This window comes from Oryx dammah, unplaced genomic scaffold (genome assembly GCF_014754425.2).
Source record: "Oryx dammah isolate SB20612 unplaced genomic scaffold, SCBI_Odam_1.1 HiC_scaffold_3, whole genome shotgun sequence".
NCBI classification, from domain to species: Eukaryota; Metazoa; Chordata; class Mammalia; order Artiodactyla; family Bovidae; genus Oryx; species Oryx dammah.
The window spans coordinates 101,455,261-101,483,210 of NW_024070187.1; the positions used below are offsets into that span (position 1 = coordinate 101,455,261).

General features: G+C 50.9%; 1 protein-coding gene across 1 annotated transcript in view; it reads left to right on the forward strand.

Annotated features, from left to right (window-relative positions):
* LOC120861625 (epididymis-specific alpha-mannosidase-like) overlaps positions 1 to 27,729 on the forward strand; it is a 34,584-nt gene extending 6,855 nt beyond the window's left edge. Inside the window, 16 exon segments of the mRNA XM_040237333.1 lie at positions 1,545 to 1,633; positions 2,826 to 2,985; positions 5,162 to 5,381; positions 8,290 to 8,477; positions 12,533 to 12,686; positions 13,132 to 13,259; positions 15,777 to 16,051; positions 17,371 to 17,562; positions 18,061 to 18,310; positions 19,522 to 19,632; positions 19,709 to 19,901; positions 22,203 to 22,327; positions 23,137 to 23,151; positions 24,391 to 24,504; positions 26,317 to 26,437; positions 27,632 to 27,729. Coding sequence (XP_040093267.1) covers positions 1,545 to 1,633; positions 2,826 to 2,985; positions 5,162 to 5,381; positions 8,290 to 8,477; positions 12,533 to 12,686; positions 13,132 to 13,259; positions 15,777 to 16,051; positions 17,371 to 17,562; positions 18,061 to 18,310; positions 19,522 to 19,632; positions 19,709 to 19,901; positions 22,203 to 22,327; positions 23,137 to 23,151; positions 24,391 to 24,504; positions 26,317 to 26,437; positions 27,632 to 27,729 — 2,433 coding nt within the window.
* The last annotated feature ends 221 nt before the right edge of the window (positions 27,730 to 27,950 follow it).

The following is a 27,950-nucleotide window of genomic DNA, read 5'->3' on the forward strand; positions in this document are numbered from 1 at the left end:
GGGATGTCCCAGCCTCATCTTTGCCCTGCTGTGCCCTCCAGCATGAGTGGTTCTCTCCTCCCACAGGTCTAGCTCCTGGCTGAGCTGCAGGCCCAGCTCAGATGCCTGTGGCTCTGAGTCTCCTTCCCCCTTCAGCTGGGCTGGCGCTGCCTTCTTCTTTGAGTCTCCAAAAGGACTGGCACAGACCTGCACTCAGTAAACCATGCTCGATGCAGAGAGGAGGCGGTGGGGGGTTCAGGGTACCCGGGACACAATAACTCTTCTGATGGGTGGGCAGCGAGCATGAGTGAATGTAACAGTCAACAACCACACAGACACTGCCTTTGCCATCTACGAAGTGCCAGGCCTGGCGGGAGCCACCACCCTCTGGGTTTCCTTTAATCCTCACAGCAGCCTGTGATGTGGTTTCTGTATTTCCTGGGGCTGTCTGAAGAAAGTATCAGAAACTGGGAACTTCCAGCAACAGAAATGTGTTGTTAACAGGCCTGGAGGTCAGAAGGCTGAGGTCAACCCTAGATAGGGCATTGTGTCTTCTGAGAGTATTCAGATGGGTCAGCTCTGGGCCTCTCTCTACTTCTGGGGGCCTCAGGCATCCTTAGCCTACAGACTGCTGACTTCTCCCTACGTTTGCCCATCATCCTCCTTTGCTCATGTTTGGGTCCGACTCCTCCTTTTATGAGGACTCGTCATATGGGATCAGGGCCTACCCTTGTTACTCAGTTACCAGTATAGAGAACCAATGTTTGAGGCCCTGGGGTTAAGATTTCAATATATATTTTCTAGGACGTTATTCACACAGTTACAGATAGGAGTCGTATAATTTACTCCATTTCATAAATGGGAAAATTAGGCCAAAATGCAAGGATTCTGTGCAGGATCACTCAGGTAATAAAGTTTTGGAGAGCAGTGGTAGCATGGCCAGCAGGAGTTATCAAAGAGGATTTGGGCTCTCGGTGGGCAAGAAAAATAAATGACCCCACTGAGTGCCGCAGTTAACACTGCACACACTTCCCATAGCAGCTCGATTCTCCTGCAGGTTATTCTGTGAGCTGGGTCTGATTCCCAGAGATTCATGTTCAGAGACCAAATCACAGAGGAGTTGGTGAACGGTGTATGAATCGGAGGTAGTACTCACAGAAACAGGATTTTATCCTTGCTTTGTAGCTCTGAACTCTTTCTAGGCATCTGACCTTGAAAAATGAACTGCACCCTCAGTGATAGGTGATGAGCCCCCCGTGTCTGGGGGCATTCAAGCAGAGTTAGTGAGAAAATGGCTGGCAGGTTCTGACAGCATGTCCTGCCCTGAGGAGGGGTGGGATGAACATACAGGCAGGAGCCTTCTGAAGGGCAAATTCCTCCACCCCCCGTGGCTTTGGGGAGGTCAGGAGGAATCTTGAGGAGGAGGCAGCAGAGGGCGACATTGGCCATGAGCCACTGAGAGGGGAGCGGGGTGCAGGCAGCCATGAGACTCAGGCGGGCTCTGGGGAGGGGAGCCCCGCAGCCCTGTTGCCCCTGGGCCCTCACTGTTCCCTCTGGGTTTGCAGGAGAAGCAGTTCGTGTGGAGAGGATCTAGGTCCCTGTTGGCGCAGCAGGAAATCTTCACGAACGTCCTGGATGAGAACGCCTACTGCTCGTGAGCTCTTGCCTTGGGCCAGACCCTGTTCCCAGCCCTCTCCCTGAAGCATATCAGCCCCGACCCTCATGGCCACCCCTGAGGGGATTCACCAAGCACCCATCTTACAGAAAGAACAACTGAGGTCTAGACACCCAGCCAAGGTCCCGCAGTAACAGCCGAGGGGCAGCAACATTGGGCTCAGGAGGCGGCTCCAAGGTTCCAAGTTATGGGAACAGCCCTTCTGTGGGCTGTCTGGTTGGAAGACCTGGGTTCAGTCCCCTTCTGTTCCTTTGAGCCTATGAGGCTGAGGCTCTTTGAAGAGGGGAGATTGTCCACAGGATGAACGGGCAGCTGGGAGTACAGGGTAGGTAGGGGCTCACTACCAGGTTAGTGATGTCAGCTCCCATTCTGTGCCTGGCATTGTTTCTTGGTGCTTTCCATCAACTACTGTCTTTTAATTATCATAACAATCTTTAGTATACCTTAGTGATCGGCAAACTGAGATTCACAGAGATTCTGAGTGGTCATTCCTGGAGCCTGGTTGAGATGTCACCTCTATGCTGCCTGGCATGAGTGGCAAAGAGGCAAGTGGCCCCCTTCCTGTGGGCTATCCAGACCCCAGAAGTTCACTTTCGGTGCCTCCCAAATCATATTAGTGTCTGTGGATTCCAACATGCTGGCCTGTCTTTATACAGAATTTTGAGATTCTGCTCATCAAGAAGTTTTTCAGATTCATTTTTACTTTAAAAATACTGTTAAAATACCATAATTTAGGTATCAAGATACCCTCAAAGTCTGGTGCCCATGGTGCCTGCATTCCTGGCTTACCTTTGGCCCCAGCCCTCTTTGCGTCCTTGGGAGTGGATCTGATGAGCATGGAGCTGACATAAGGAAGGAGGTCAAGATGGTCCTCACTTAATCCGTATGGTGGAAGTAGGGCCCAGAAGTTGTGAGCTTCACTTGGCTTCACAGGACTTGTAAGGAGATGTGCTTGAGGTCCCCCACAGGGCTGAAATGTGGCCCTCTGTCCACAAAGCTCTCATCTGCCCACCACTGACCTGCCTGTCTGACTGATGGATGATGGAGGCCTGCAGAGGGGTCTGCTGGCCCACATGCAGTCTGGCCTCACGGAGCTCTTCTGGTCCACCTGGACCCCAGGCTGCCTTCCTTTACAGGGTGCAGCCCCCTAACACTCCTCCCTGTCTCTCAGTGAAGGGTTTTTCTTCCAAGATCAATGCATGGATGAGATGTACACCCCCAGTAACATGCCTGTCAGTGAGGACAACATTCAAATGTATACCGAGAAACTGTTGATCAACGCGTGGGAACAGTTCATCTGGTTCCAGACAGGACATGTTCTCTGGCCACGGGTAAGGGAGGACATCCCAGGCCCTGATTCCTCAACTACACCCAGAGATTGCCATGATGGGTCTGGCCTCTGTACCTGCTGATACCCTCGACCTGTTTGCAGCTCTAACCAAGCTAGTCTTCATCCAGGCAGTTTTACTGCCTTGGGAGTTCAGAATGTGATGTTTGCCAAAGGAAAAAAGAAACGCCTGCCTAAAGTAACTTGGGTCCGGGTCACAAAAGTTTATAAAAGTCTACCTGTAACCTCCTACTTCTTACTCGTTATGATGACTGTCAAAGTGGGGTGCTGGAGGATTTATAAATCTAGGCTTGCTTCATCAACATATTATTGCTCTGGCATTTCTTTCTGGAGATGGTTCTGAACACACTCAGAGGCCCCCGTGAGATCCAGTCATGACCTTCTTTCCCCTCTGATCAAAGACCTTCACCCTGGGGCAGCTTCAGCCCCATCCAGGGGTCTGCCCACCTCTGTCGGGGAAGTTAAGCTGTTTATTGTGCTATACACTCTCATGAGTTTTTGTGGTGAGCTCATCACAGAATTCATGAGAGAGAGAAGATGAGAATAGATTTTATGAAATATCTCTTTGGCCAGCCTGAGAGCAATAAATTCTGAAGGTTTCATCACTCTGGCCACTCACAGGACTAATTTTGCCTGGACTCACCTGTCAAAACCGAAAGAGAACTTTCTTTGTTCTTGCCTTGCTGTGCCCACTAGAGTCTTCCCTGGTGGTTCAGTGGTAAAGAATGTGCCTCCCAACGCCATGAGACTTGGGAGATGTGAGTTCGATCCCTGGGTCAGGAAGATCCCCTGGAGGAGGAAATGGCAATCCACTCCTGTATTCTTGCCTGAAAAATCCCATGAACAGAGGATCCTGGTGGGCTGCCGTCCAAGGGGCAGCAAAAGAGTCGGACATGACCAAGCGAATGAGCATGCACACACCCACGAGAGCCGGATAATCTCCTCTGCAAGATTTCTGCGAGCCAGGAATTGCAGGGTTTAATAAAGATGCATTCAGAGGTGGCTGGACATTCAGTTGAGTCCAACAGTTGAGATACACGTGAAATGCCTCTGAACAACTTTATCCATTACATGATTTCATCTCAGTCAAAGGAAGACTTTCGCTCCTGTGAGCCCTGCCTCTTACATATATTCTCATTATAATTTTAATTTATGTACTTTCCCCAAAGCCAAATTTCAACAAGGAAAACATAGAATACTGTGACTACTGAGGGGTGGGGGTACTTTTTTTTTTAGAACTGTAGCTCTCTCCTTCTTTATTGCATATGACATTATATTAGTCACATGAATACAACATAATGACCCCATATATGAATATATTGCAAAATGATCACCACAATAGATCTAGTTAATATCTGTCACCACAGAGAGTTACAAAATTTTTTCTTGTGATGTGAGCTTTTAAGATCTACTCTTTTAGCAACTTTCAAATACATGATAGAGTATCATTAGCCATAGTTACCATGATGTACTCTGCATCTCCAAGACTTATGTATTTTGTCGAAGGAAATTTGTACCTTTTGACTTCCATCAGTCATTTAAGGAACCACCAATCTGTTCTCTCCAGGCATAAGCTTATTTTTTTTTATTACCTCCATTAAAAAAATTCACGTGTGAGATCATACAGCATTCATGTTTCCCTGTCTGACTTACTTCATTTAGCATAATTACTTCAAGTCCTATCCATGTTGCTGCAAATGGCAAGATTTCCTGTTTTTTTATTGATGATGTTATTGGTGAATAACTATATATATATTTATATATATACATACACACATTTATAAATATTCATATAACATTTTCTTTATCTGTTCATCCACTGATGCACACATAGGCTGACTCTATATATTGTTTTAAATAATGCAACAATGAACCTGGGAGGGAGGTGGGAGGGGGGTTCAGGATTGGGAACACGTGTACACGCGTGGCGGATTCATGTTGATGCATGGCAAAACCAATACAATATTGTAAAGTAAAAAAATAAAATAAAATCTGAAAAAAAAAAAAAAAGGAGAGAGAAAGAGAGAGGGGCAGAGAGAAACATCTAGAGCACAGGGCCTGGGAACTGGTTTGGGAACTTGTGGCCCACCAAGGAGAATGGGAGAGAGTTGAAGAGGAACTCACTCTGTTTAGTTTGGGCTCTGCTTCCAGGAGTGCAGGATGTTGCTTCTGGCCCACATGGGTGCTACAGGCAGTTCTTCAATGCCTCAGTGCAATTTGCCAACATGGACTGTCTGATGAACTACATCAACAGCCTCACACCCAAGATTGGTATCTTCTTGGAGTATGCCACGCTGAGCGACTACTTCCAAGCCATACACTCTAAACATATGTCAGGGCATGTCTGAAACCACTGCGACTTCCTGCCCTATTCCTCAGGTATGTGACTCTGGGGACTGAGATGGTGATTTGGTGCCAGGTAGGTACAAGACTCCCCCACCTCAGTGTCTGTTCAGCACAGTGCTGGGAACCTACTAGAGGCACTGGGGCAGAGATGGTCCCTGCCCCACCTACCTGACTCATAGAGACACACAGCCTGCTTCCCACCACACTGAGCCTCTCACCCTTGTCCACACAGAGTGGGTTCCTGCCTCTATGCCTTTAACTACAGTGCTGCCCGAAGGCGTGCCCTATTGGCACCTTCTCTTCCTGCAAATCCTAATTGTCTTGCAGCGTCACCTCTTCCAGGAAGCCTTTCCTGACTTTAAGGCTAGGTCACTTGGCCCCTCGTTGCCCCAATTTTCTTCTATTACCACCTAGTCATTACTGGGGGACCTTGTCTCCCTCCAGCCTGTGTCCCAGAGGCCAGGACTGTTCTGGCTGCAGACAGTACAGTCTAAGTCATTTCAAGGTTGTGAGGTGAGCCTTCGGCCTGGGTACATGCATGACATGGCACTGTCCCATGTCAGTAAAACAGGGGGAGCATTGATCTTGCCTAGTCCATCACGTGTCAAAACAAAGTGGAACAATAAGGTTTTAGCCTAGTAAGTGGTCCAAAAGAAGCGCTCAGCAGATGTAGCTTCCGGCGTCAACTCTGTCTTGTTGTGTTGGGTCAAAACCTAGACGTGATCCAGGCAGTGCCTGCTGAGGAAGCCATTTCAGGGCTTTAGGTGGCCCCTGGGAAGCCCATTAACACCCCTCCCAGGATGAGCCACACTCACACTGCTTGCTGACCCACCCCTGCCCCCCTGCTGACCCAGCTCCTCTGTCTGTAAGCCAGGCAGGAATTATCCACACACAGCGTCACACTGATCTGGGGAGGCAGAAATACCCTCCATACCCCAGCTCAGGCCCTGCTCAGGGCATCAGTGGGGAATGGGGTTGTTCAAATTGCTGAACCATCTAATACCTTCACTACATAAAATATGAGAGCCCTTGAAGGATCCTTGTTACCTTGCTCCCCATTTGCCCAGAAGGAGAAGCCGAGGTCTGGGGAGTAAGAGAGGAAAGGACCCAGGTCAGCTTTAGCCAGGACATCCCAGGGACACAAAATCAGGCCCTGCCTCCAGCCAGTTTTGCCCAGCCCCAGGTCCATGCTGGGTCACTCAGCTGGAGAGGTCCTTGCGGAAGGGAGAGAGCAGATGTGAGGCTATCCACAAGGGACAGGTTAGGTGAGCTCACAGGGGCATCCTCTAGCTGAACATTCACCATGGGGCCAGGGTCCCTGGAGCTAGGTCTGTCCCAGGCCTGTCCCCTGCCTGCCCTCATCATTCGGCAGACACAGTGCCTCAGGAAGGCTGGCCCCAAACGGTGACTCGGACGCTCACCTGGATTTAGATCACAGCTCCTCGCCTCGCGGGCTGAGTTGCTTCCGGTAAGTGATGTCACCTCTCTAAGCCCCCACTTTGTTATCAGTGAAGTGGGTTCCAGGAGGACTGGAGGGACACCCACATGGCAGTTCAACCATAAATACTTCTCTTCTCATTTCCTTCCCTTGCAAAGAGACACCAGGATGAGCCCCCACTGGCAGGGTTGGTTCTGGGCTGGCCGCTGCCCTGACTCCCTCAGACTTGGGTTGGTCATGCCTCTCGAGCCTTGGCCTCTCATCTGAGTGGCGAGAAGGGGAAGCTGTTTAGCTCTCAGGACACTTCCCGGGAACCTCGGATTAGGGGAGGACTGGCTTCTTGTGTGGCTTCCCTGGTAGCTCAGCTGGTAAAGAATTTACACACAGCAATGTGTGACTTTGAACACACACACACCTGCGATGCAGGAGACCCCGGTTCAATTCCTGGGTTGGGCAGATCCCCTGGAGAAGGGATAGGCTACCCACTCCAGTATTCCTGGGCTTCCCTGGTGGCTCAGACAGTAAAGAATGAGCCTGCAGTGCAGGAGACCTGGGTTCAATTCCTGGGTCAGGAAGATCTCCTGGAGAAGGAAATGGCAACCCACTCCAGTATTCTTGCCTGGAGAATTCCATGGACAGAGGAGCCTGGTAGGCTCCATGGGGTTGCAAGAGTCAGACATGACTTAGCAACTAAACCACCAAACCACCCCCAGCCTGGGGAGGAGGCAGGCAGCAAAAATAGTAGGGAACACTGAGCCACCTGCTGAGACAGCCTGACCCCAAGGAGCTCAGCCTCCATCCTCCCACCCCCAGCTTGTCCTCTCAGTCAGGACAAGTGTCTACTGGGCTCTCTCAGCTGCCACCACCTCTCCTGCCCCTCCCTGCAGGCAGCCAGAGGGACCCCCCCTGATATGCAGGCCTGTCCAGGCTCCTATTCACCCTAGAAGTGACACACACAGGGGCTGCCAGCACTCCAGGCCCCTCCCCTCTGGGTCTTGTCCTCTTGGCCCTCATCCCACTCCCTCCTCCCCTGAAGTCCTCCAAGACCTTTGCTCACAGGCTTTCCCAGGTTCCAGGCTCACACTGAGGAGGGCAGGACAACCCTCTCCAGTATCCTTGCCTGGAGAATCCCATGGACAGAGGAGCCTGGCGGGCTGCAGTCCATAGGGTCGCATAGGGTTGGACACGACTGAAATGGCTTAGCACCCGCAGGCTCACAGTGGGATTTATGGCTCCATAATTCCTGTCACCTCAGTATCCAGGCCTCTCCAGGCCTGGCCCAGACCAGCCAGACCTTCCCGTCTACCCAGGCCTTTCAGGGGTCTTGGGTTTTGCTGGCCTAGTTGGGGTAGGAGCCCTGAGATCAATGCCTATCCTGGGTTGTCTCCCGGGTTATCCAGGCAGACCTTTCACTGGCTGAATCTTCCTCAGCCCTTCCCAGACTAGGGCTCAGGGGCCTCCATGGGCAGGACCTCACACCCACTACTGGCCTTTTTCTCCTAGATATGTTTCATTCCTGGACCGGGTTCTACGCCTCCCGCAGTGGGCTCAAGGGGCTGGCGCGGCGAGCCAGCGCTCTGCTCTATGCCGGGGAGTCCATGTTCACACGCTTCATGTTGGCTCCACACCGGTTCCTGGACCGGGCCTGGGCCCTGCAGCAGCTCCATCAGCTCCGCTGGGTGGTCTCCGAGGTAACGCCACACCTCTCAGTGGCAGGAACAGGATCGACCTTCCTGGGTGTGTGCTTCCGCCTCCCTAGGCCACCAGGTCCTCCCGGTCCCCGGTCACTACAGGTCGACTTGACAGATGAGAACACTGAGGTCACCTTGGGTCCCAGGACTGAGCATGATGAAGCTGCATCAAGGCTAGGTCCCCAGACTTCCACCTGTGGCTTTAGAACCAGATTCACCCAGAGGGTAAAGGGCAAAGTGGAGCAGTAGTGGTGCCCCAACCATCCTGTCTAGGTTCACATCTCAGTTGAGCTGTGTGGCCTCAGGCAAGTGACTTTCCCTCTCTGAGCCTGATTCTCTCCCTGGATATTCAGAAGCCCATGTCCACCTTGACAGGTGGCAGGCAGTAGAATACGATGATACATATAAACTGCTGATCTCGGTGGCTGCCACAAAAGATGTCCAAAAATTTCCATCTCCACTTGTCCCCCACTATACTGATGAGAACCATGAAGTGCTAAAACTTGTCTCCAGTCAGAAATGTGCCACACTGGCCATGACATTCATAAAGAGAACTGTTGGCAGGACTAGTCATTGTGTATATGGGAGTCGGGTGGGTGGTGAAATGGATTGACTTTCCCAGCTATCAGAGTGAGGACAAACGTGGCTTCACCCCATGGAGATGGAGACTCAACTCTCTTCTGTGAGGAATATTGCCCCTGTAGGATGCAGACAAGTGTCAAGGTCACGTCTGGAGCATGTCTGGAGCAGGTTAGCAGTACTTATGGGATGACTGGGCCACGGAGGTGAAGCTGGGGAGTTCAGTTCAGTTGCTTAGTCATGTCTGATGCTTTGCAACCCCATGGACTGCAGCATGCCCAGCCGCCCTGTCCCTCACCAACTCCTGGAGCCTACTCAAACTCATGTGCATCAAGTAGGTGATATCATCTAAACATCTCGTATTCTGTCGTCCCCTTCTCCTCCTCCTTCAATCTTTCCCAGCATCACGGTCTCATCTAATGAATCAGTTCTTCACATCAGGTGGCCAAAGTATTGGAATTTCAGCTTTAACATCAGTCCTTCCGATGAATATTCAGGACTGATTCCTTTTATGATGGACTGGTTGGAACTCCTTGCAGTCCAAGGGACTCTCAAGAGTCTTCTCCAACACCACAGTTCAAAAGCATCAATTCTTCAGTGCTCAGCTTTCTTTATAGTCCAACTCTCACATCTATACATGACCACTGCAAAAACCATAGCTTTGACTAGACGGACCTTTGTTGGCAAAGTAATGTCTCTGCTTTTTAATATGCTATCAAGGTTGGTCATAGCTTTTCTTCCAAGGAGCAAGCGTTTTTTAATTTCATGGCTGCAGTCACCATCTGCAGTGATTTTGGAGCCCAAAAAAATAAAGTCTGTCACTGTTTCCACTGTTTCCCCATCTATTTCCCATGAAGTGATCGGACCAAATGCCATGTTCTTAGTTTTCTAAATGTTGAGTTTTAAGCCAACTTTGTCACTCTCCTCTTTCACTTTCATCAACAGGCTTTTTAGTTCCTCTTCACTTTCTGCCATAAATGTGATGTCATCTGCATATCTGAGGTTATTGATATTTCTCCTGGCAATCTTGATTCCAGCTTGTGTTTCTTCCAGTCCAGCATTTCTCATGATGTACTCTGCATATAAGTTACATAAGCAGGGTGACTATATACAGCTTTGACGTACTCCTTTTCCTATTTGGAACCAGTCTGTTGTTCCATGTCCAGTTCTAACTGTTGCTTCTTGACCTGCATACAGATGTCTCGGGAGGCAGGTAAGGTGGTTTGGTATACCCATCTCTTTAAAAATTTTCCACAGTTTGCTGTGATCCACAAAATCAAAGGCTTTGGCATAGTCAATAAACAAGAAATAGACGTTTTTCTGAAACTCTCTCACTTTTTTCTATGATCCAACAGATCTTGGCAATTTGATCTCTGGTTCCTCTTCCTTTTCTAAATCCAGCTTGAATGTCTGGAAGTTCATGGTTCACATACTGTTGAAGCCTGTCTTGGAGAATTTTGAGCATTACTTTACTAGCATGTGAGATGAGTGTAATTGTGCAGTCGTTTGAGCATTCTTTGGCATTGCCTTTCCTTGGGAGTGGAAAGAAAATTGACCTTTTCCAGTCCTGTGGCCACTGCTGAGTTTTCCAAATTTGCTGGCATATTGAGTGCAGCACTTTCACAGCATCATCTTTTAGTTTTTGAATGAGCTCAACTGGAAGGAATTCCATCACCTCCATTAGCTTTGTTCATAGTGATACTTCCTAAGGCCCACTTAACTTCACATTCCAGGATGTCTGGCTCTAGGTGAGTGATCACACCATCATGATTATCTGGGTCATGTAGATCTTTTTTGTACAGTTCTTCTGTGTATTCTTGCCACCTCTTCTTAATATCTTCTGCTTCTGTTAGGTCCATACCATTTCTGTCCTTTATTGTGCCCAAATTTGCATGAAATGCTCCCTTGGTATCTCTAATTTTCTTGAGAACCCCATGAACAGTATGAAAAGACAAAAAGATAGGACACTGAAAGATGAGCTCCCCAGGTCAGTAAGTGCCCAATATGCTACTGAAGATCAGTTCAGAAATAACTCAGAAAGAATGAAGAGATGGAGCCAAAGCAAAAACAACACCCAGCTGTGGATGTGACTGGTGATGGAAGTAAAGTCCAATGCTGTAGAGAGCAATATTGCATAAGAACCTGGAATATTAGGTCCATGAATCAAAGCAAATTCTCCTGTTTGACAGGAGATGGCAAGAGTGAACATCAACATTTTAGGAATCAGTGAACTAAGATGGACTAGAATGGGTGAATTTAACTCAGATGACCATTATATCTACTACTGTGGGCAAGAATCCTTTAGAAGAAATGGAGTAGCCATCATAGTCAACAAAAGAGTCTGAAATGCAGTATTTGGATGCAATCTCAAAAAATGACAGAATGATCTCTGTTTGTTTCCAAGGCAAACCATTCAATATCACAGTAATCCAAGTCTATGCCCTGACCAGTAATGCTGAAGAAGCTGAAGTTGAACAGTTCTATGAAGACCTACAAGACCTTCTAGAACTAATACCCCCAAAAGATGTCCTTTTCATTATAGGGGACTGGAATGCAAAAGTAGGAAGTCAAGAAACATCTGAGTAAGAGGCAAATTTGGGCTTGGAGTACAGAATGAAGCAGGGCAAAAGCTAATAGAGTTTTGCCAAGAAAATGCACTGGTCATAGCAAACATGCTCTTCCAACAACACAAGAGAAGACTCTACACATGGACATCACCAGATGGTCAACACCGAAATCAGATTGATTATATGATTGATTATATTCTTTGCAGCCAAAGATGGAGAAGCTCTATACAGTCAACAAAAACAAGACCGGGAGCTGACTGTGGCTCAGATCATGAACTCCTTATTGCCAAATTCAGACTTAAATTGAAGAAAGTAGGGAAAACCACTAGACCATTCAGGTATGACCTAAATCAAATCACTTACCATTATACAGTGGAAGTGAGAAATAGATTCAAGGGATTAGATCTGATAGAGCACTTGAAGAACTGTGGACAGAGGTTCATAACATTGTACAGGAAGCAGTGATCAAGACCATCCCCAAGAAGAAGAAATGCAAAAAAGGCAAAATGGTTGTCTGAGGAGGCCTTACAAATATCTATGAAAGAAGAGAAGCGAAAGGCAAAGGAGAAAAGAGAAGATATACCCATTTGAATGCAGAGTTCCAAAGAATAGCAGGGAGAGATAAGAAAGCCTTCCTCGGGGATCAAGCTGGGGAGGGTCCCTCTGAAAGTCTGTTTTCTGTCCCAGGGAGTCAGGTATAGGTTTTCACAAGGTCTTCAAAGATGGGCAAGTCCATCAGCCTCTCTGACCTCAGTTTCCTCTTCTGTAAAGTGGGGGGAACCCCCACCTTCTCCACTAGCACCTGCTAAGAGGGAAAGAGGGCCCATACCCAGTGGGTCCCAGGAGAGCAAGTGCTGAGCAGGAGCAGGTCCTGACCCCACTCTTGTCCTGCTCGGGGCGGCGACACAGGTCCAGCACCACGAAGCCATCACCGGGACTCACACCCCCAGGGTGAGTGACACGTTTGTGGGACGCCTGAACAACGGGATGCATGGGGTGCAGAAGCTGATGTCTGCCATCATCCGGGACAGGTTCCCAGCCCACACAGGTAAGCAAGGCCCTTGCTGGGAGCCCTTGCAGTCTGGCAGAGTCTAGGCCCCTTTCTGAGAAGAGAGCTTCTGGGACCAGGGAGGGGGCCCAACCACCTGAGCTTCAGACTCTGAGTCCCCATCCAGGTGAGTCGCCAGGCCTTGTGCAGGTGATTCTACCTCTCTGGACCTCAGTGTACTCACCAGGAAATTGGGCTGACAGGGAGAGATGGGTGAGGAGTACATGGACCCTCAGCTTCTGGAGGGACAGCCCCCACCCCACATTTGGGAACTGGGACAGTGCCATGAACAGAGTGTGGAGGGGCTGCATGTCTGAGGCCCTGTCTGTCTGTCCCTCTTCCTGGAGTCTGCAGGGTTTGTCTCACCTGCCTCAGTTTCCCTTGTTCCAAGGGGCACCCAGGTGTGTGGAGTGTGTCACGTGGCAGCAAGTAAACCTCTTGTGTGTGTGCAGGCCTTGAGCACTTTGGGGATACTTTGCCGTGATCTACAACCCCCTGGCCTGGACAGTCACCACCATCATCACCCTGACTGTGGACTTCCCCGAGGTCAGCGTCACAGATGAGTCAGGCCACCCCGTGCATGCACAGGTATGGGCAGGAATCCTGCCTCGGTTGCACTTGCGATTGCTGCCTCTGTTCTAGGCAGGGACCACCGAGAAGTGAGGGCCATTTTAGTGAGCAATGACAATCCCACGGTCACTATGAGGACATTGTCCTCAGGGTCAGCGAGATCCACCCAAGGCACTGATCCTAGGCTTTGGGCATCTGATTTGGCCTGAAATCCCTTCTACCGTCCCCAGCCTGGGAAGTCTCCTTGTGGTCTGGGCTGCGTGGGTGGCATCCCCCCATATATACAATATTATAAGGGCTTCCCTCGGGGCTCATGTGGTAAAGAATGTGCTTTCTGTGCTGGAGACCTGGGTTCGATCCCTGGGTCAGGAAGATGCCCTGGAGAAGAAAACGGCAACCCACTCCAGCATTCTTGCCTGGAGAATCCCACGGACAGAGGAGACTGGTGGGCCACAGTCGGACACAACTGAGCAGCTAACACTTTCACTTTCATAGTATTATCAAAATTCCCACTTTGTGTAGGAAAATCCATGCAGTCTTACAAGTGGGTCTTTATGGAAGTGCTTTGTTAGGGGCTGGGGCAAATTTCTGTCTTAGCAACACCCTCATCCAGGATGAGTGGGTGATCCTGCCCCATCTCCTCCCAAGACCTGGAACTGGATGTGGTCCCAGACAGCACCCTACTTGTCACCCAGCCGACTCTTCCTTGGTGGAGTGGAAGAGGTTCTGCCATCAGCAACCTTTCTGCAAACACTCCTAAACACCCACTCTGGGCCCCTGGACACTGGAAACCCCACGGATTCAGGAAACAGACACAGAAAAGGACAGTTAAGGCAAGGAGTGAGGACCTAGCAGTCCAGGCAGTAGTCCTTAGCTGAGACCGAGAAGAAGGGTTCCTCTGACATTGATGGGTGTTGGCTTGAGCAGACTGAACACATAACATCCCCCTCCCCAAGCAAAAGCGATACCCACCAAGAGTAAATGCTCTTAAAGATGATTGAACACCTACTATGTGTCAGGCCTTAATCTAGGTGCTGGAAAAATTTTAATTACCAAGCCAACAAAAGTCCATGCCCCCTGGGGGCTCATATTCTAGCAGGGGGATCCAGACAGAACAAAATAAGAAGGTAAAGAATGTGGCCCATGATAACTATAGTGGAGGAAAAGCTTCAGGACACGTTTGGGGGGTATGGGTGGGGCAAGATGCCTGCTTTTGTTCACAGAAAGGCTGAGTTGGAGGGTCTGTTACTGACCAGCGTGAATGTGTTAGTTGCTCAGTTGTGTCTGACTCTGTGCGAGTCCATGGGCTTTAGCCTGCCAGGATCCTCTAGCCATGGGGTTCTCCCGGCAAGAATACTGGAGTGGGTTCTCATTTCCTTCTCCAGGGGAATCTTCCTGACCCAGGGATTGAACCTGGGTCTCCAGCATTGCAGGCGGATTCTTTACCACCTGAGCCACCGGGGAAGCCCCACTGACCGGGGTACTTGACATTTTTAATTAGTAGAAGTTGATCAGAGGCCAGACCAAGAAACTCAGGCAAGGCTTTCCTGGGGCCCCTGTGGCAGCATGGGGGCGGGGCAAACACAAACAATAGCTTCCCTTGCTCGCTTGTTCTCCAGGAGGGGAGCTGGCTCTTTACATGGGGCGAGGGTGGGGGTGTGCCCAGCAGTTGGGTCGGAGGGGTGGCTGAGGTGTTTGTCCACCCCTCAGGTGGTGGTGTGTGCAGGGCCCATGCTTTTGCTCTGACCCCTGCTTTCTCTCTAGACTGTTTTAAAAAAAAGTCACAGTTATGTTTTTTGGCCTTTTTGTATCTTTTGTCCAGAATTTGCCCCCAACTGGGCATGCATGTGATTATTTTTGGTCCCATACAATTTCTTCATATTTTGTTGCTGGAAGAGAAGTGTGTCCAAGCATTGCAGTACTGAAGCAAAGGGGCCCAGGTCCCAGTCCATCTTATAAGAAGCCACATAAATTTGCTAATAGCCCCCCACTATACCACAAAACCCCCAGCAGAAGCCCAGAGATGGCACCTGTTACCTAAAGAGTCAGGGGGCTCCCTGCATGGACCCAGAGTCCTCATCCCATCCCTAAATCAGATAACTTGGAGATAGGGAAAATCCTAGGGGGATGACCTGAAAAGGGAAAATCTTAGGGGGATGACCTGAAAACCTCCTTCCTCTGGGAAATTGGAGGATGAAGAGACAAGAGAGCTCCCTCCAAAGAGGAGGCCCTCTGGGTCGAGGGCACAGCGTGAGCAAAGGCTCAGAGGCGGAAACAGAAGGGAGAGTTGGGAAGGAGGGACGTTGATTTTTCAGCCCCAAAGGAGAAGGGAAGGAGGAAGGAGAAGGGGCTGGGCTAGGACCCTGCTGAGCAGAGAGGATGCAGGAGGCGAGCCCAGCTCAGCCCAATGATGAATGACCCTGCTGCCCCCATGGGGAGCGAGCACTCTATCCGGAGCTGTGTAAGCCCAGGGTTGCTAAGGAGACTGAGATGTCTTCCCCCGTGACATGTGATCCTGTCCCTCTGGCCTCGCAGGTCCAGAACTCAAAGGAGACGCCATCTGTCTATGACCTGCTTGTGCTGACCACGATTCCAGGACTCAGTTACCAGTATTATGTCATCAAGCCCAGCAGGAGGGCCAAGGGGGACACTCAGGAGACTGAGGCCACGATGGCCAACACCAAGCAGTTTGGCCGCAGACCCAGGAGACATGACTCAAGCGTGGCCAGGCGCCTGGTGCATGTGGAAAATGACTGCTACACCGTGTACCTGGACAAGGACACCAACCTGATGCACAGCATCTGGGAGAGGTGAGGTGCAGCCATTGCTGCCTCTGAGGACAGGAGGGTCCTGGGACCTGGGCAGGTAATGCCCCACCTGCCTCTTCACTTCTTCACTGGCATGGCAAGGACATGATGGTCATGAAGACCCTTGCTATGAAGCCAGCTTCATTTCTAGGTTGTGTGAATCTAGGCTGTGCCACAAAAGCAACCAAGACCCACAGGATCCAGCATGAGAGGTCAGCAGGGGGTGTGGGGGAGCCGGAGAAGTGGGGTACAACCCCAGCACATGTGAGCCTCCCTGGTCAGGCAGGGAAAGGTGAAGCCTGCAGGCCGGCTTTGGGCTCCGTCATCAGTCAGGCCCCACGCCCCTTCTGGGACGCCCCTGAAGGGCCGGCTCCAGCTCGCCATCCCTTTCTGCCCACCCACAGGTGCCCCACACTCAAGCCACCTCCCCGCCCAGCCCTTCCCAGGAGTGTCCTGCTGTCCATCTGCCTGGCCTCTGTGTGTCTTCAGGTGCTTTGGGCTCAGGTGAGGGAAGGTGTGCTTCTTACCGGGCTCCCTCACCTCCCAGAAGGGGTACAAAAGCACCTGCCACACAGAGAGGGAAGCCTGTTGGAATAGAGAGAGGGCGGCTCAGAGGAGGCTTGACAGGGATGAGACACCCAGAGCCAGGCTTGAGGCCTTGCAGTCTGGAGGGAATCCATGGGTCAGACGAGAGGACAGTGGTTCCTTAGAAGGACCTGCCTGTGCAGAGACCTGAGGGGGGCAGCCACCATGTGTGCAGACCACCCCAGGGCATTTGCTGGAGGAGGGCCTTTGTTCTTTCATATATGACAAGCGTGTTGGTATATTTCACATACCATACAAGTCACCACGTTACACCATACTCGTCTGTGCTGTTTCCTGTATTCATAGAGGTATGCAGGAAACGCCACAGTTTTCAGATATTTCCATCACCTCCAAAAAGAATCCTCATATTCCCCATTTTCACCTCCCCCAGGGCCCTGGCTACTGGAATCTCCTTTCTGTCTCTCTGGATTTGCCTCTGTGGGCATTTCTGGCAATGGAATCACACCCCCTGGGATCCTTGGGAGACTGGTTTCTTTCACATAGGATCACATTTCCAAGATTCGTCCACATGGCAGCATGGATGAGACCCTCCTGGCCTCTTGAGGGCTCAGTAATATTCCATTGACAGATATGCCCCCCAGGTTCTACAGAGGTCAGTTCTGTTCACTCCTGGTTCCAGGCTGGTGTCTGTATAGAGGCTTGTGAGCCTGGTTCCCATCAGAGGGATGGGAGATCAGCAAGAGGATAACGCTCTTTTCTCTTTCCCACCACTGCAGGCAGAATAACCAAGCCATACAAGTAACCCAGCAGTTCATGGAGTACGAGGTGAACGATGATGAGGATCAGGGACCCATTTCCGATAACTATGTGTTTATGTCCAGTGAAACCGCGAAGCCAGCGTGGGAGAGTGTGGGAATGGAGATCGTCAAGGGGGAGCTCATGACCGAGATCCGGCAATACTTCTACAGGTGAGGTCAGCCCCTCTGGTTGTGCCCAACACAGGTGGGTGCTCGTGGGCAGCTGAATGGGGAAATGCGTCTGCTCCAGACACCCAGCTCCTGCGCCTGTGCTCACACACGGTCCTATCTCAAAGAAAGTTCGGTGCAGACATGAGTTGGTCCAGCCTCTGTAGTCCTGGCTGTGCTTGCCTGTGCTGTGTCACCTTGGTGGCATCTAAGTTCAGAGGTGGGACAGTAGCCCGTGGTGGCAATGACATTACACACCAAAGCAGTTCTTGTGTTTTCATTAACAGAAGAGAAATAAGCCACCCAGGCCTGGCCAGATGCTCCAGGCCTTCAGGGAAGGGGGGCTCTTCCTGTTTTACTGCCCAAGAAGCCCCTCTGCCCACATGGCCCTGCAGGAAGAAGGGAGGGAGGAAAGAGGAGGAGATGAAGGTAGGAAAGGAGGAGAGACTGGCGTCCGGAAGTCTCCCCTAGCTTGACGTATCTCTTCTGCTCCTCCTCCAGGACGGTGAATGACAGTGACCCCACGTACACCATCTACTCCCGGCTGGCCCACGGGCCCCTGGGCGCTGACGGGGAGCTGCTGTGTCATCGCATAGAGCAGGAGTACAGGGTGGGCCCCTTGGAGCTGAACCACGAGGCCATCTTGAGGACCAGCACCAATCTCATCACTGGGCGGGTCCTCTACTCCGACAACAACGGGTACCAAATGCAACGCAGAGCCTACAAGCACCATGAAAACAACATCGCCCGGGTACACTCTGTTTTGCTCCGTGGTCAGAGGGTCCACAGAGACAGTCCTGATGGCACTTTGCCAGAAGACTGGAGGGACCCCTTTAGCTCCAGCGGCAGAGGCCTCCAGAGCATCTCCCAGAACCTCTGTCGCCCATGTGTGCCGTTAGGGGCTGAGACCCAGGCTTGTTCAGCCCTGGGGTCGGAGCTCTGGTGCCCCCACATATGAGGAAAGTCCCTGAGGTCCACTGTGGGCACCGCGTGTCCTCCTCTATAGATGACTGGCCCGCTGGGACTGCTCTGAGGATGAAGCAGATGGTGCCTGTCCAGGCCTGAGCGGGGGTGACCCTCCTTTCCTGCTCTTAGTCAGCCACTGCCTGGTTGCCTGGGAAACAGCACAGGCTGATTTCTGAAATCAGTTCAGCTCTGAGATGCTTTGCCCCCAGCAGCGTGACCTGGGGCAAGTCCCTTGGCTTCCCTGGGCCTCAGTGCTCTCCTGGGAAAGGGGGTAACCTCTCCCTAGGCTGTGCGATCAGCTGGGATGATCCAGGAGCAGTGCCAAGCTGGGCACCTCCTGAGCCTCAATCCATGTTAGTTCTTTCTCCTTCCAGTGGGGAATGTGGCCCCTCCCTGCTCTGTCTTCCTTGAGTTTCTGGTCCCTCTCATCCCTGTTGGCTGGTTCTCACCCCCTGTGGCCTGGGCTCCAGAGAGTCCAAGGCCCTCAGCCCAGGACATCTTGCTCCAACAGAGCAAAGGGTGTGGACTGTGTGACCACTTTCCAGCCCAGGCTTGAACCCTTTACTATCAGGCAACCATTAGCCTATCTCAGACTGGACTGACACACATGTCTTCATTGAGTCCCTGCCACAGTTTTTCAGGGATGGTTTGGGAGCCCCTTTTACAGGTGGGTAAACTGAGGTGATGGACAGGGAGGCCTGGCGTGCTGTGGTTCATAGTGTCGCAAAGAGTCGGACACGACTGAGCGACTGAACTGAACTGAACTGAAACTGAGGCTTGGGCAGCCTGAGTCCCCCAGCTCGTAAGGTCAGGAAGCAGTGGAGCTGGATTTGAACCCCAGGGCGTCCATCTCACAAGTCAGAGCCCCTCCCTGCTGCTACCAGTGCCGCCCTGAGCTGCCGCTGTGGCCTGTGGGGGTCCGAGGGAGATGCCTGATCAGGTGGCCCACTTGGCCCATGACCATCACCACCAGTCTGGCAATATTTCTGTCCACAGAATTACTACCCCATGACTCAGTCGGCCTTCATCCAGGACAGACAGAGCAGGCTGGTGCTGCTGTCGGAGCAGGCACATGGCATCTCCAGCCAAGAGAGCGGGCAGATGGAGGTAGGAGGAGGCCCCTCTGGTCACCACGGGCCAGCCAGGGGCCAGGCGGGGCCTGTCAGATGACTCTTCCCTGCAGGTCATGCTCCATCGGTGGCTGTTGATCAAACAGCAGTGAGCCCTATCTGTCAACGTCACGCTGAACGACATCTTGGTTGTCCACTCGGTGCTCTGGCTCCTGCTGGGACCCTCAACCCTCACCAGGGACTTTGGCCAGAGGAGCGGGGTGGTGCTGCAGCACAGACCCGTAGTGCTGCTTCGAGAGCTGAGCGGTAAGAGGGCTTCCTCTCAGAGCAACTGTCATCCCTGCCCTGGAGTGAGTGATGGAAACGAGCTGGTGCCCCCAGGAGTCTGAGCTCCTTTTGGGGCAGGAAAGGACCTCAGGGATCTCAGATTCAAGTCTTTCATTTTAAATATGGACAAACTGAGGTTTAAAGAGGTTCAATGATTTAAGATCATACAGCTAGTAAGTAAGTGTAGATTTGGGACTCACCCATATCGCCCTGTACATCTTTTCCCTGATTCTCCTGGCAGGCTGCAATCCATGGGATTGCGAAGAGTCAGGCATGACTGACGACTTCACTTTCACTTTTCACTTTCCTACATTGGAGGAGGAAATGGCAACCCACTCCAGTGATCTTGCTTGGAGAATCCCAGGGACGGGGGAGCCTGGTGGGCTTCTGTCTATGGGGTCGCACAGAGTCGGACATGACTGAAGCGACTTAGCAGCAGCAGCAGCAGCAGTGCATGGAGCAAGTCTATCTGCACTATTCTTCCAATAGTATTTGCTCAGTTCACATCCATGTATCACATTTTTCTAATTCTTACAATATTTCAAACTTTTCCTCATTATTATATTTATTATGGGGACCTGGAATTAATAACCTTTGATACTGTTATTGTGAAAAGATTACAACCCAAAGAAGACTCAGAGGAGATATTACCTTTTTCAGTCAGTTCAGTTCAGTTACTCTGTGTGTCTGACTCCTTGCAACCCCATGGAATGCAGCACACCAGGCCTCTCTGTCCATCACCAACTCCTGGAGCTTACTCAAACACATGTCCATACGTCAGTGATGCAATCCAACCATCTCATCCTCTGTTGTCCCCTTCTCCTCCTGCCTTCAATCTTTCCCAGCATCAGGGTCTTTTCCAATGAGTTGATTCTTCAAATCAGGTGGCCACAATATTGGAGCTTCAGCTTCAGCATCAGTCCATCCAATGAACATTCAGGACTGCTCTCCTTTAGGATGGACTGGTTGGATCTCCTTGCAGTTCAAGGGACTCTCAAGAGTCTTCTCCAACACCACAGTTCAAGAACATCAATTCTTTGGTGCTCAGCTGTCTTTATAGTCCAACTCTCACATCTATACATGATCACTGGAAAAACCATAGCCTTGACTAGAAGGACCTTTGTGGACAAAGTAACATCTCTGTTTTTCAACATGCTGTCTAGACTGGTCGTAACTTTGCTTCCAAGGAGTAAGCATCTTTTAATTTCATGGCTGCAATCACCACCTGCAGTGATTTTGGAGCCGAGAAAAATAAAGTCACCCACTGTTTCCACTGTTTCCCCATCTATTTCCCATGAAGTGATGGGACTAGATGCCATGATATTAGTTTTCTGAATGTTGAGTTTTAAGCGAAACTTTTCACTCTCCTCTTTCATTTCATCAAGAGGCTCTTCAGTTCTTCCTCACTTTCTGCCATAAGGGTGGTGTCATCTGCATATCTGAGGTTATTGATATTTCTCCTGGCAATCTTGATTCCAGCTTGTGCTTCTTCCAGCCCAATGTTTCTCATGATGTACTCTGCATGTAAGTTAAATAAGCAGGGTGACAATATACAGCCTTGACGTACTCCTTTTCCTATTTGGAACCAGTCTGTTGTTCCATGTCCAGTTCTAACTGTTGCTTCCTGACCTGCATACAGGTTTCTCAAGAGGCAGGTCAAGTGGTCTGGTATTCCCATCTCTTTCAGAATTTTCCACAGTTTGCTGTGATCCACACAGTCAAAGGGTTTGGCATAGTCAATAAAGCAGAAATAGATGTTTTTCTGGAACTCTCTTGCTTTTTTGATGATCCAGCAGATGTTGGCAACTTGATCTCTGGTTCCTCTGCCTTTTCTAAAACCAGCTTGAACATCTGGAATCTCATTGGTCCTGATGAAATCATATGATCCAAGCCTGACCAATCACTGTGGCCCGAGGTGTTGTAAGGCACCAGCAACTCCATCCTGAGCCCAGAGTTGAACACAATGTTTCCTAGAAGGAGGAGAGCTGAGGTCCGTCAGACCTTGAACAGCAAAGACAGATCTAAGCTAACTTCCTGTGTGATCTGGAAGAAATGAAGTTCCATCTCTGGGCCTTGTCTCTTCATTTGTAATTTAAAATGGCTGCACTAGAGATTCAAGGTGGTTTGAGGCATTTTCAACAATAGATGCTTCAGGCTGCCTGTGGGGTGGGCCATAGGTGGGAGGGGTGTGAGACTGAATGGAATGGGTGACTTGGTGGGAGAACTCTGAATGCCCAGAGGAAACGTTTGGCCCTCTCCTTGCATCCATCTGCCTTGCAGAGACTGCCAGGATTCACCCACGCCCCCGGCATCAAGAGGCTGTGACACTGCCCCCAGGCGTCCACCTGCAGATCCTCAGCATCCCAGGCTGGACGTACAACTCAAACCACACGAAGCACATGCAGGTGTTCGGACATCCAGACCCAATCCTGTCTTCACAGGTCAACCAGGTCCCTGAGCCCGTCACCAGACAAAGGTGCTCTCCCCAGAATCATCCAGGCTCTGTGAGGTCACCCGGTTTCCTTATCTGCCAAATGAGACAGAGGCCCACTGAGAGGCAGGTCACTCAGCAAGCCAGGGACAGGTGGGCCTGGGATGCCATCTAGAGCACTATGACCGTGTACAGAGGGGAGCCCCCAGCAGGGCATCTGGGAGAACATCCTCGTGGAGGAAACAGCTGCCAGGAAGCAACGCATCATATTGCCAAAGCCCCTGGTGCACCTTATCTGCCCCTTTACACTCTTGCCAACAAAGATCCGTCTGGTTGAAGCTATGGTTTTTCCAGCAGTTGTGTATGGATGTGAGAGTTGGACTATAAAGAAAGCTGAGCGCTGAAGAATTGATGCTTTTGAACTGTGGTGTTGGAGAAGACTCTTGAGAGTCCCTTGGACTGCAAGGAGATCCAACCAGTCCATCCTAAAAGAGATCAGTCTTGGGTGTTCATTGGAAGGACATGCTGAAGCTGAAACTCCAATACTTTGGCCACCTGATGGGAAGAACTGACTCATTGGAAAAGATCCTGATGCTGGGAAGGATTGAAGGTGGGAAGAAGGGGATGACAGAGGATGAGATTGTTGGATGGCATCACTGACTCAAAGAGTTTGAGTAAACTCTGGGAGCTGGTGATGGACAGGGAGGCCTGGCATGCTACAGTCCATGGAGTGGCAAAGAGTTGGACACAACTGAGCAACTGAGCTACTATTTACACTCTGAGCATCTCAGACGTGGGGCTGACCGTGCCTCAGCCACCCCCCTATTTCCAGAGACCCTCCAAGAGCTGGCACACTCCAGTGTAAGGTCTGCAGGATGAGAAGCAGGAGGGAAAGGAAGAAGCAGAGGCCAAATACCACCTTTGTGGCTAATAAAGTGGGCATTGGAGGCTGTGGCTCGATCCTGCAGACAGGTGACTTCCTGACACTGACCTCTAGGGCATTCCTCCGTGTGTCACAGAAGAGAAAGGGGGAACCCCCTGGCATGGTAGAGCCTTCTCTATAGACCTGTGTGTGTTGCCAAGCCCACTGAGAGCATGCCTCATGGAGGCAGCTTGTACCTAAGAGGAGGAAAAGGGTCTAGACCAAGCAAATCCTTTCTTCTAAAAAGAAGAGAGTTGGGGCCAACTCTGGGGAGCATCAGTGGATGGTGTGAGGGCCCCCTGCCTCCCTAGACCATTAGAATCCCAAATCTCAATCACCATCTTCATCACAACCATATCCTCAGCATCATCACCATCAACACCATAATCACCACCACCACCACCACCGTCATCGCATCATCCTTTTCGGGAGCCAGAAGACCTTGTCTGTTTCTAGAGCTGCAATCCGTAAGCACCTGAACTAGGAAGGCAGAGAAGAGGTTTTGCAAGCCTCCTATGCTGCAGTAACAAAGAACCCAAATTCTCACGGTCCAAACACAACACAGGGTTATTTTGCCCTTACCCCACATATCCAGGGGGTGGGCGGAGGCTGTCAGCAGGTAAGTCCTTCTCGTGTGGTCACCAGGGACCCAGCAGATGAATGCAGTATTACAACACATGCTTCCTCATCTCAGAGGCAAGAAAAAAACCTTGCTCATGGTTGGGTCAGCCTTGGGGTTAGGAGACCCTTCACAGGGGCCAAGGCAGAGAGTATGTTCCAGAGAACTGGAAGATTTCAGGACAGGACCAATGATGATCATAAAGTGAATGAGGATGAAGACTTTCCAGACATTGGCATCTGTCCCTGTGTGGGTGGTGGGAAGCCTTAACATGGCCTGAGTCTGGGTTGGAATTCTCCCTTCTCCTCTTCCTTTCCATACCAGCTGTGTGGCCTTGGGCAAGTGCCCACCCCTCTCTGAGCCCTGGTTTCTTTGGTGTCAAGTGGGCACCATGTTTGCCACTTCTTAGGGAGGTTGAAGATGTGAAGAGGAGATGAGTGTGTCAAGTACCAGGCATGGTCAGGGGTCCTCACTGCCACTTTCCTTCTGTCCCCAGGACAATCAAGGAGAAGCCAAGGCAGAGTTCCGCCGAGTCCTGCTGCGGCTCCGCCATCTGTACGAGGTGGACGAGGACCCTGTCTGGTCTCAGCCTGTGACGGTGAATCTGCAGGTAACCTGCCCCACCCCACATCCCTCTCCGGGATCACTGAGTCAGGACCCACGAGCAGATGAACACAAGGCCGGCAAAGCCCAAGTGTGACAATCCTGACTCAGATGCCACCTTGGCAAAGACATGCATCAAGACCATCATGAAAGGGAGTGAGGGTCGATGTCGGGGGCATCAGGGCATCCCTCCCCCACTTCTTCTCTCTTCCTGGTCTTGATTTTTCAGTGATTCCAACATGCATGCATTTTGTTTGTTTTCTCCTTTATTCTCATGGTAAATCTTTATGAGAAGTGAAAGTGTTCATCACTCAGTCGTGTCTGACTCTGCGACCCCTCGGACTATAGCCTGCCAGGCTCCTCTGTCCATGGGATTCTCTAGGCAAGAATACAGGAGTGGGTTGCCATGCCCTCCTCCAGGGGATCTTCCCAACCCAGGGATTGAACCTGGGACTCCTGAATTACAGGCAGATTCTTTACCATCTGAGCCACCAGGGGACACTAAATGTTTTTATACAACACAAATAGCATTTGAGTGATAAAAAAAAAAATGAAGGAAATTTTGAACAGACTTCCTGGTAAGTGATCAGAGTCACACAGTCCAAGGTGAAAATCCAGGCATCTCTGCTGGGTGTCTAGGCCTCTGGGCTCTGAGCCTGTCTCCTCATCTGTAAATGGGAAGGTCAGAGTCTTTGTCCACAGGGATGCTGAGAGGTTTTGGGTAATGGTGTACACACAGGTACCTGGCACCCTGGGGGCTGATGGATATCTCTGTGCCCAGACTCCAACCTCTGTCCTCCTTCCCCTCCCAACTCCAACATCACCCTCTGACCCCAATATCACCCTCTGACCTCCACCACCAGGTAAGGCTGTTACTGCACAGCCCAGCCACATCCTTTCCCCAGAAGATACGTGAAGACACCTCATTTCTTTCCAGTCTGCACTCTTTATGGAGCTCTGAGCTCTTTACTCATCTCCTGGTCACAGGGAATTTCTGTAAATTTCTCTGTTGTTGCCTTGGTTTCACTGATACCTGTGGTCTCAACGCAATCTGGGAGAATCCCAACAACCCCACCCGGAGCCAACGTCTCCCTTTCACAGCTCTTACCATGGAGACAGGTGTCGGGGGATGATCTCTTTCCTTGCCCCACTTTCATCAGAGACAAGGCCAACTTCATCTTCCCACCTGACCTTATCAGCGTGCTGGCTTTGTTTCTTCCTATTTGTCACCTCTTGCTCACGAGCTGGTACCAGCCTCGAAAGCAGATGTAGAGGTGGGTGGGTTGGGGGGGCAGGGGGGGATGGAGGGGGGATGGTAGCAGCAGCGGAGCCTCACCCTCCACCCTTTCTCCTGCCATCAGCACAGGGAAGCTTCTGCAGAACAACCCACAGCCGTCTGGTCACCAGACTGTCCTCTCCAGGGCAGGTCCAGAATGACTGCCCTGCCTTCCCTCTTTGCACAGTCAGTACATTTTGGGGAAAATGGGATGGATACCCAAGACTGATTGCATCCCAGGGGCATACAGGACACCACCTGAGCATCTCTGGGAGGAGGGACTCAGTGATGAGAGCAGTTCTAAGTGCCTGCCACCTCCTGGGCGTACCCATCCAGCTCAGTCCCCCTAGGGAGAATGTGCCTCACCGGCCTCAGTTTCTTCATCTATATAATGGGACTGCTATTCTTTACATGGAGATTTACTCTGAGAATGACATACAGGAAGATGTTATGCCCTGGGCCTGGGTGTTTCCATGCCTGCCGCTGTTTTGTCCTCTGCTCTGGGGCTGGGTGCTCACCCCTCCCTGTGCTCCTGTCCTGCAGTCCGTGCTGCGGGGTCTGGGCTCCGTGGTGTCTATGGAGGAGCGCTCACTCACAGGGACCTGGGACGTGAGCACACTGAACTGCTGGCGCTGGCCAACTCAGGAACCTAGCCACCTCAGAGGTTTGTGCACCCCTGGTTCAGGCTGCCCCCCACCCCGAGATTCTCTGCCTGCCCCTCACCTGGGCTTGGGAGCTGGACAGACCTGGCTCAGATCCCAACTCTGCCCCCTAAGACCTGTGTGACCCTGAACAAGCCGCTCTCCTTCTCAGAGTCTAAGCCTTCTTGAATCTACCACAGTAGGTTAAGGAAGGGTTCAATTTAATCTCCACTTGCCAGGACTCCATTCAGCATGTGTGTGTGTATGTGTGTGTGTGTGCACGCATGTGTGCACATACGCACACGTACACACGCCTACAGATATGTCCAAGATTACAATCCCGCCCAGAATGCAAGTGTACCCTCAGCTCTGATGTCTCCCGTGCAGTCCGTTACATTGCCCACCCCACAGCTCTTGGAAACCGCTTCAGCCTGATTCATGCCTCTCAGTCTTTACTTGTGCTGTTTCTTCTTGGAATGCCCTTGGACATCTGGACAACTCCTAATCAAGCTCCCCCAGGTTCAGGTTTGGGTCAGCTGCCTCCTTTGCACTGACTTTCCCCTCATTTTGATCTGACTCTTTGTATCTTCTTTGTCTACTGCATATAACATCGTCTGGGTACATAGGTAGATACATAGTCACTATTTGGTAAATGGATGAGTGGAAGGATGGTTGATAGGAAAAAAGGTTTTAAGAAAGGAAGGTAGGTAGATGGATGCTGGATGGGTAGATTATTGGGTGATGGATGGATTGACAGTAAGTAAGGAAGATGGATGAGCAATTTATGGATGGATAGAAGGAAGTGGAAGGAAGGAGAAAGGATGAAAGATGGATTGTTGAGTGGGTAGAAGTTGGATGGATGGATAGAAGTAAGGAAGATGGAGAGCAGCATGGATGTTTGAATGGATATGTGATGGATAAATGGATAGACATAAGGAGGACAGATGGATGGGTGGGTGGATGGACGATGGATGAATGGACGGAGGTTGGAGAGGTGAATGAGAGTGAATGTATGTATGATTAGACAAAGAGATGGATGAATGGTTGGATAGAAGGATGGGTGGATGAATGGATAAATAGGTTTCAGCCCAAGGGCAAAGCATGAAAGCCAGGATGTGATAGGGAGCAGTGTTGTGGGCGGATGCTGGAAAGAGGCGACCTGGGAGAGCTGGTGGCTCCAAGGGCCAACACTGGACAGGTCATCTCTGTCCTCTCAGGCAGCTCCAGCCATCCTTCACTGCACCCAGGGGGTTTCACCATCACCATCCGTCCAAAGGAAATCCGGACGTTCTTCATTTACTTTAAAGAGAGATGAGTCCTTGGCAGATTCTGTGGCGCCAGGAAGAATAGCCAAGTGGATTGCTGAGCAGGAACAGCTGCCGACCTGGTGGGCGAAGGCAGGAAATGGATGCACGTGGGGTGTTTTTGTTTCTCAAATAAAAAACTGCATTAAGGATCTGTTTCTTCCCCTGCACACTAGAGCCAACCTTCTCTCTCCCCTCCCCTCCTCTCATGAATGATTACATACAAGCTCAC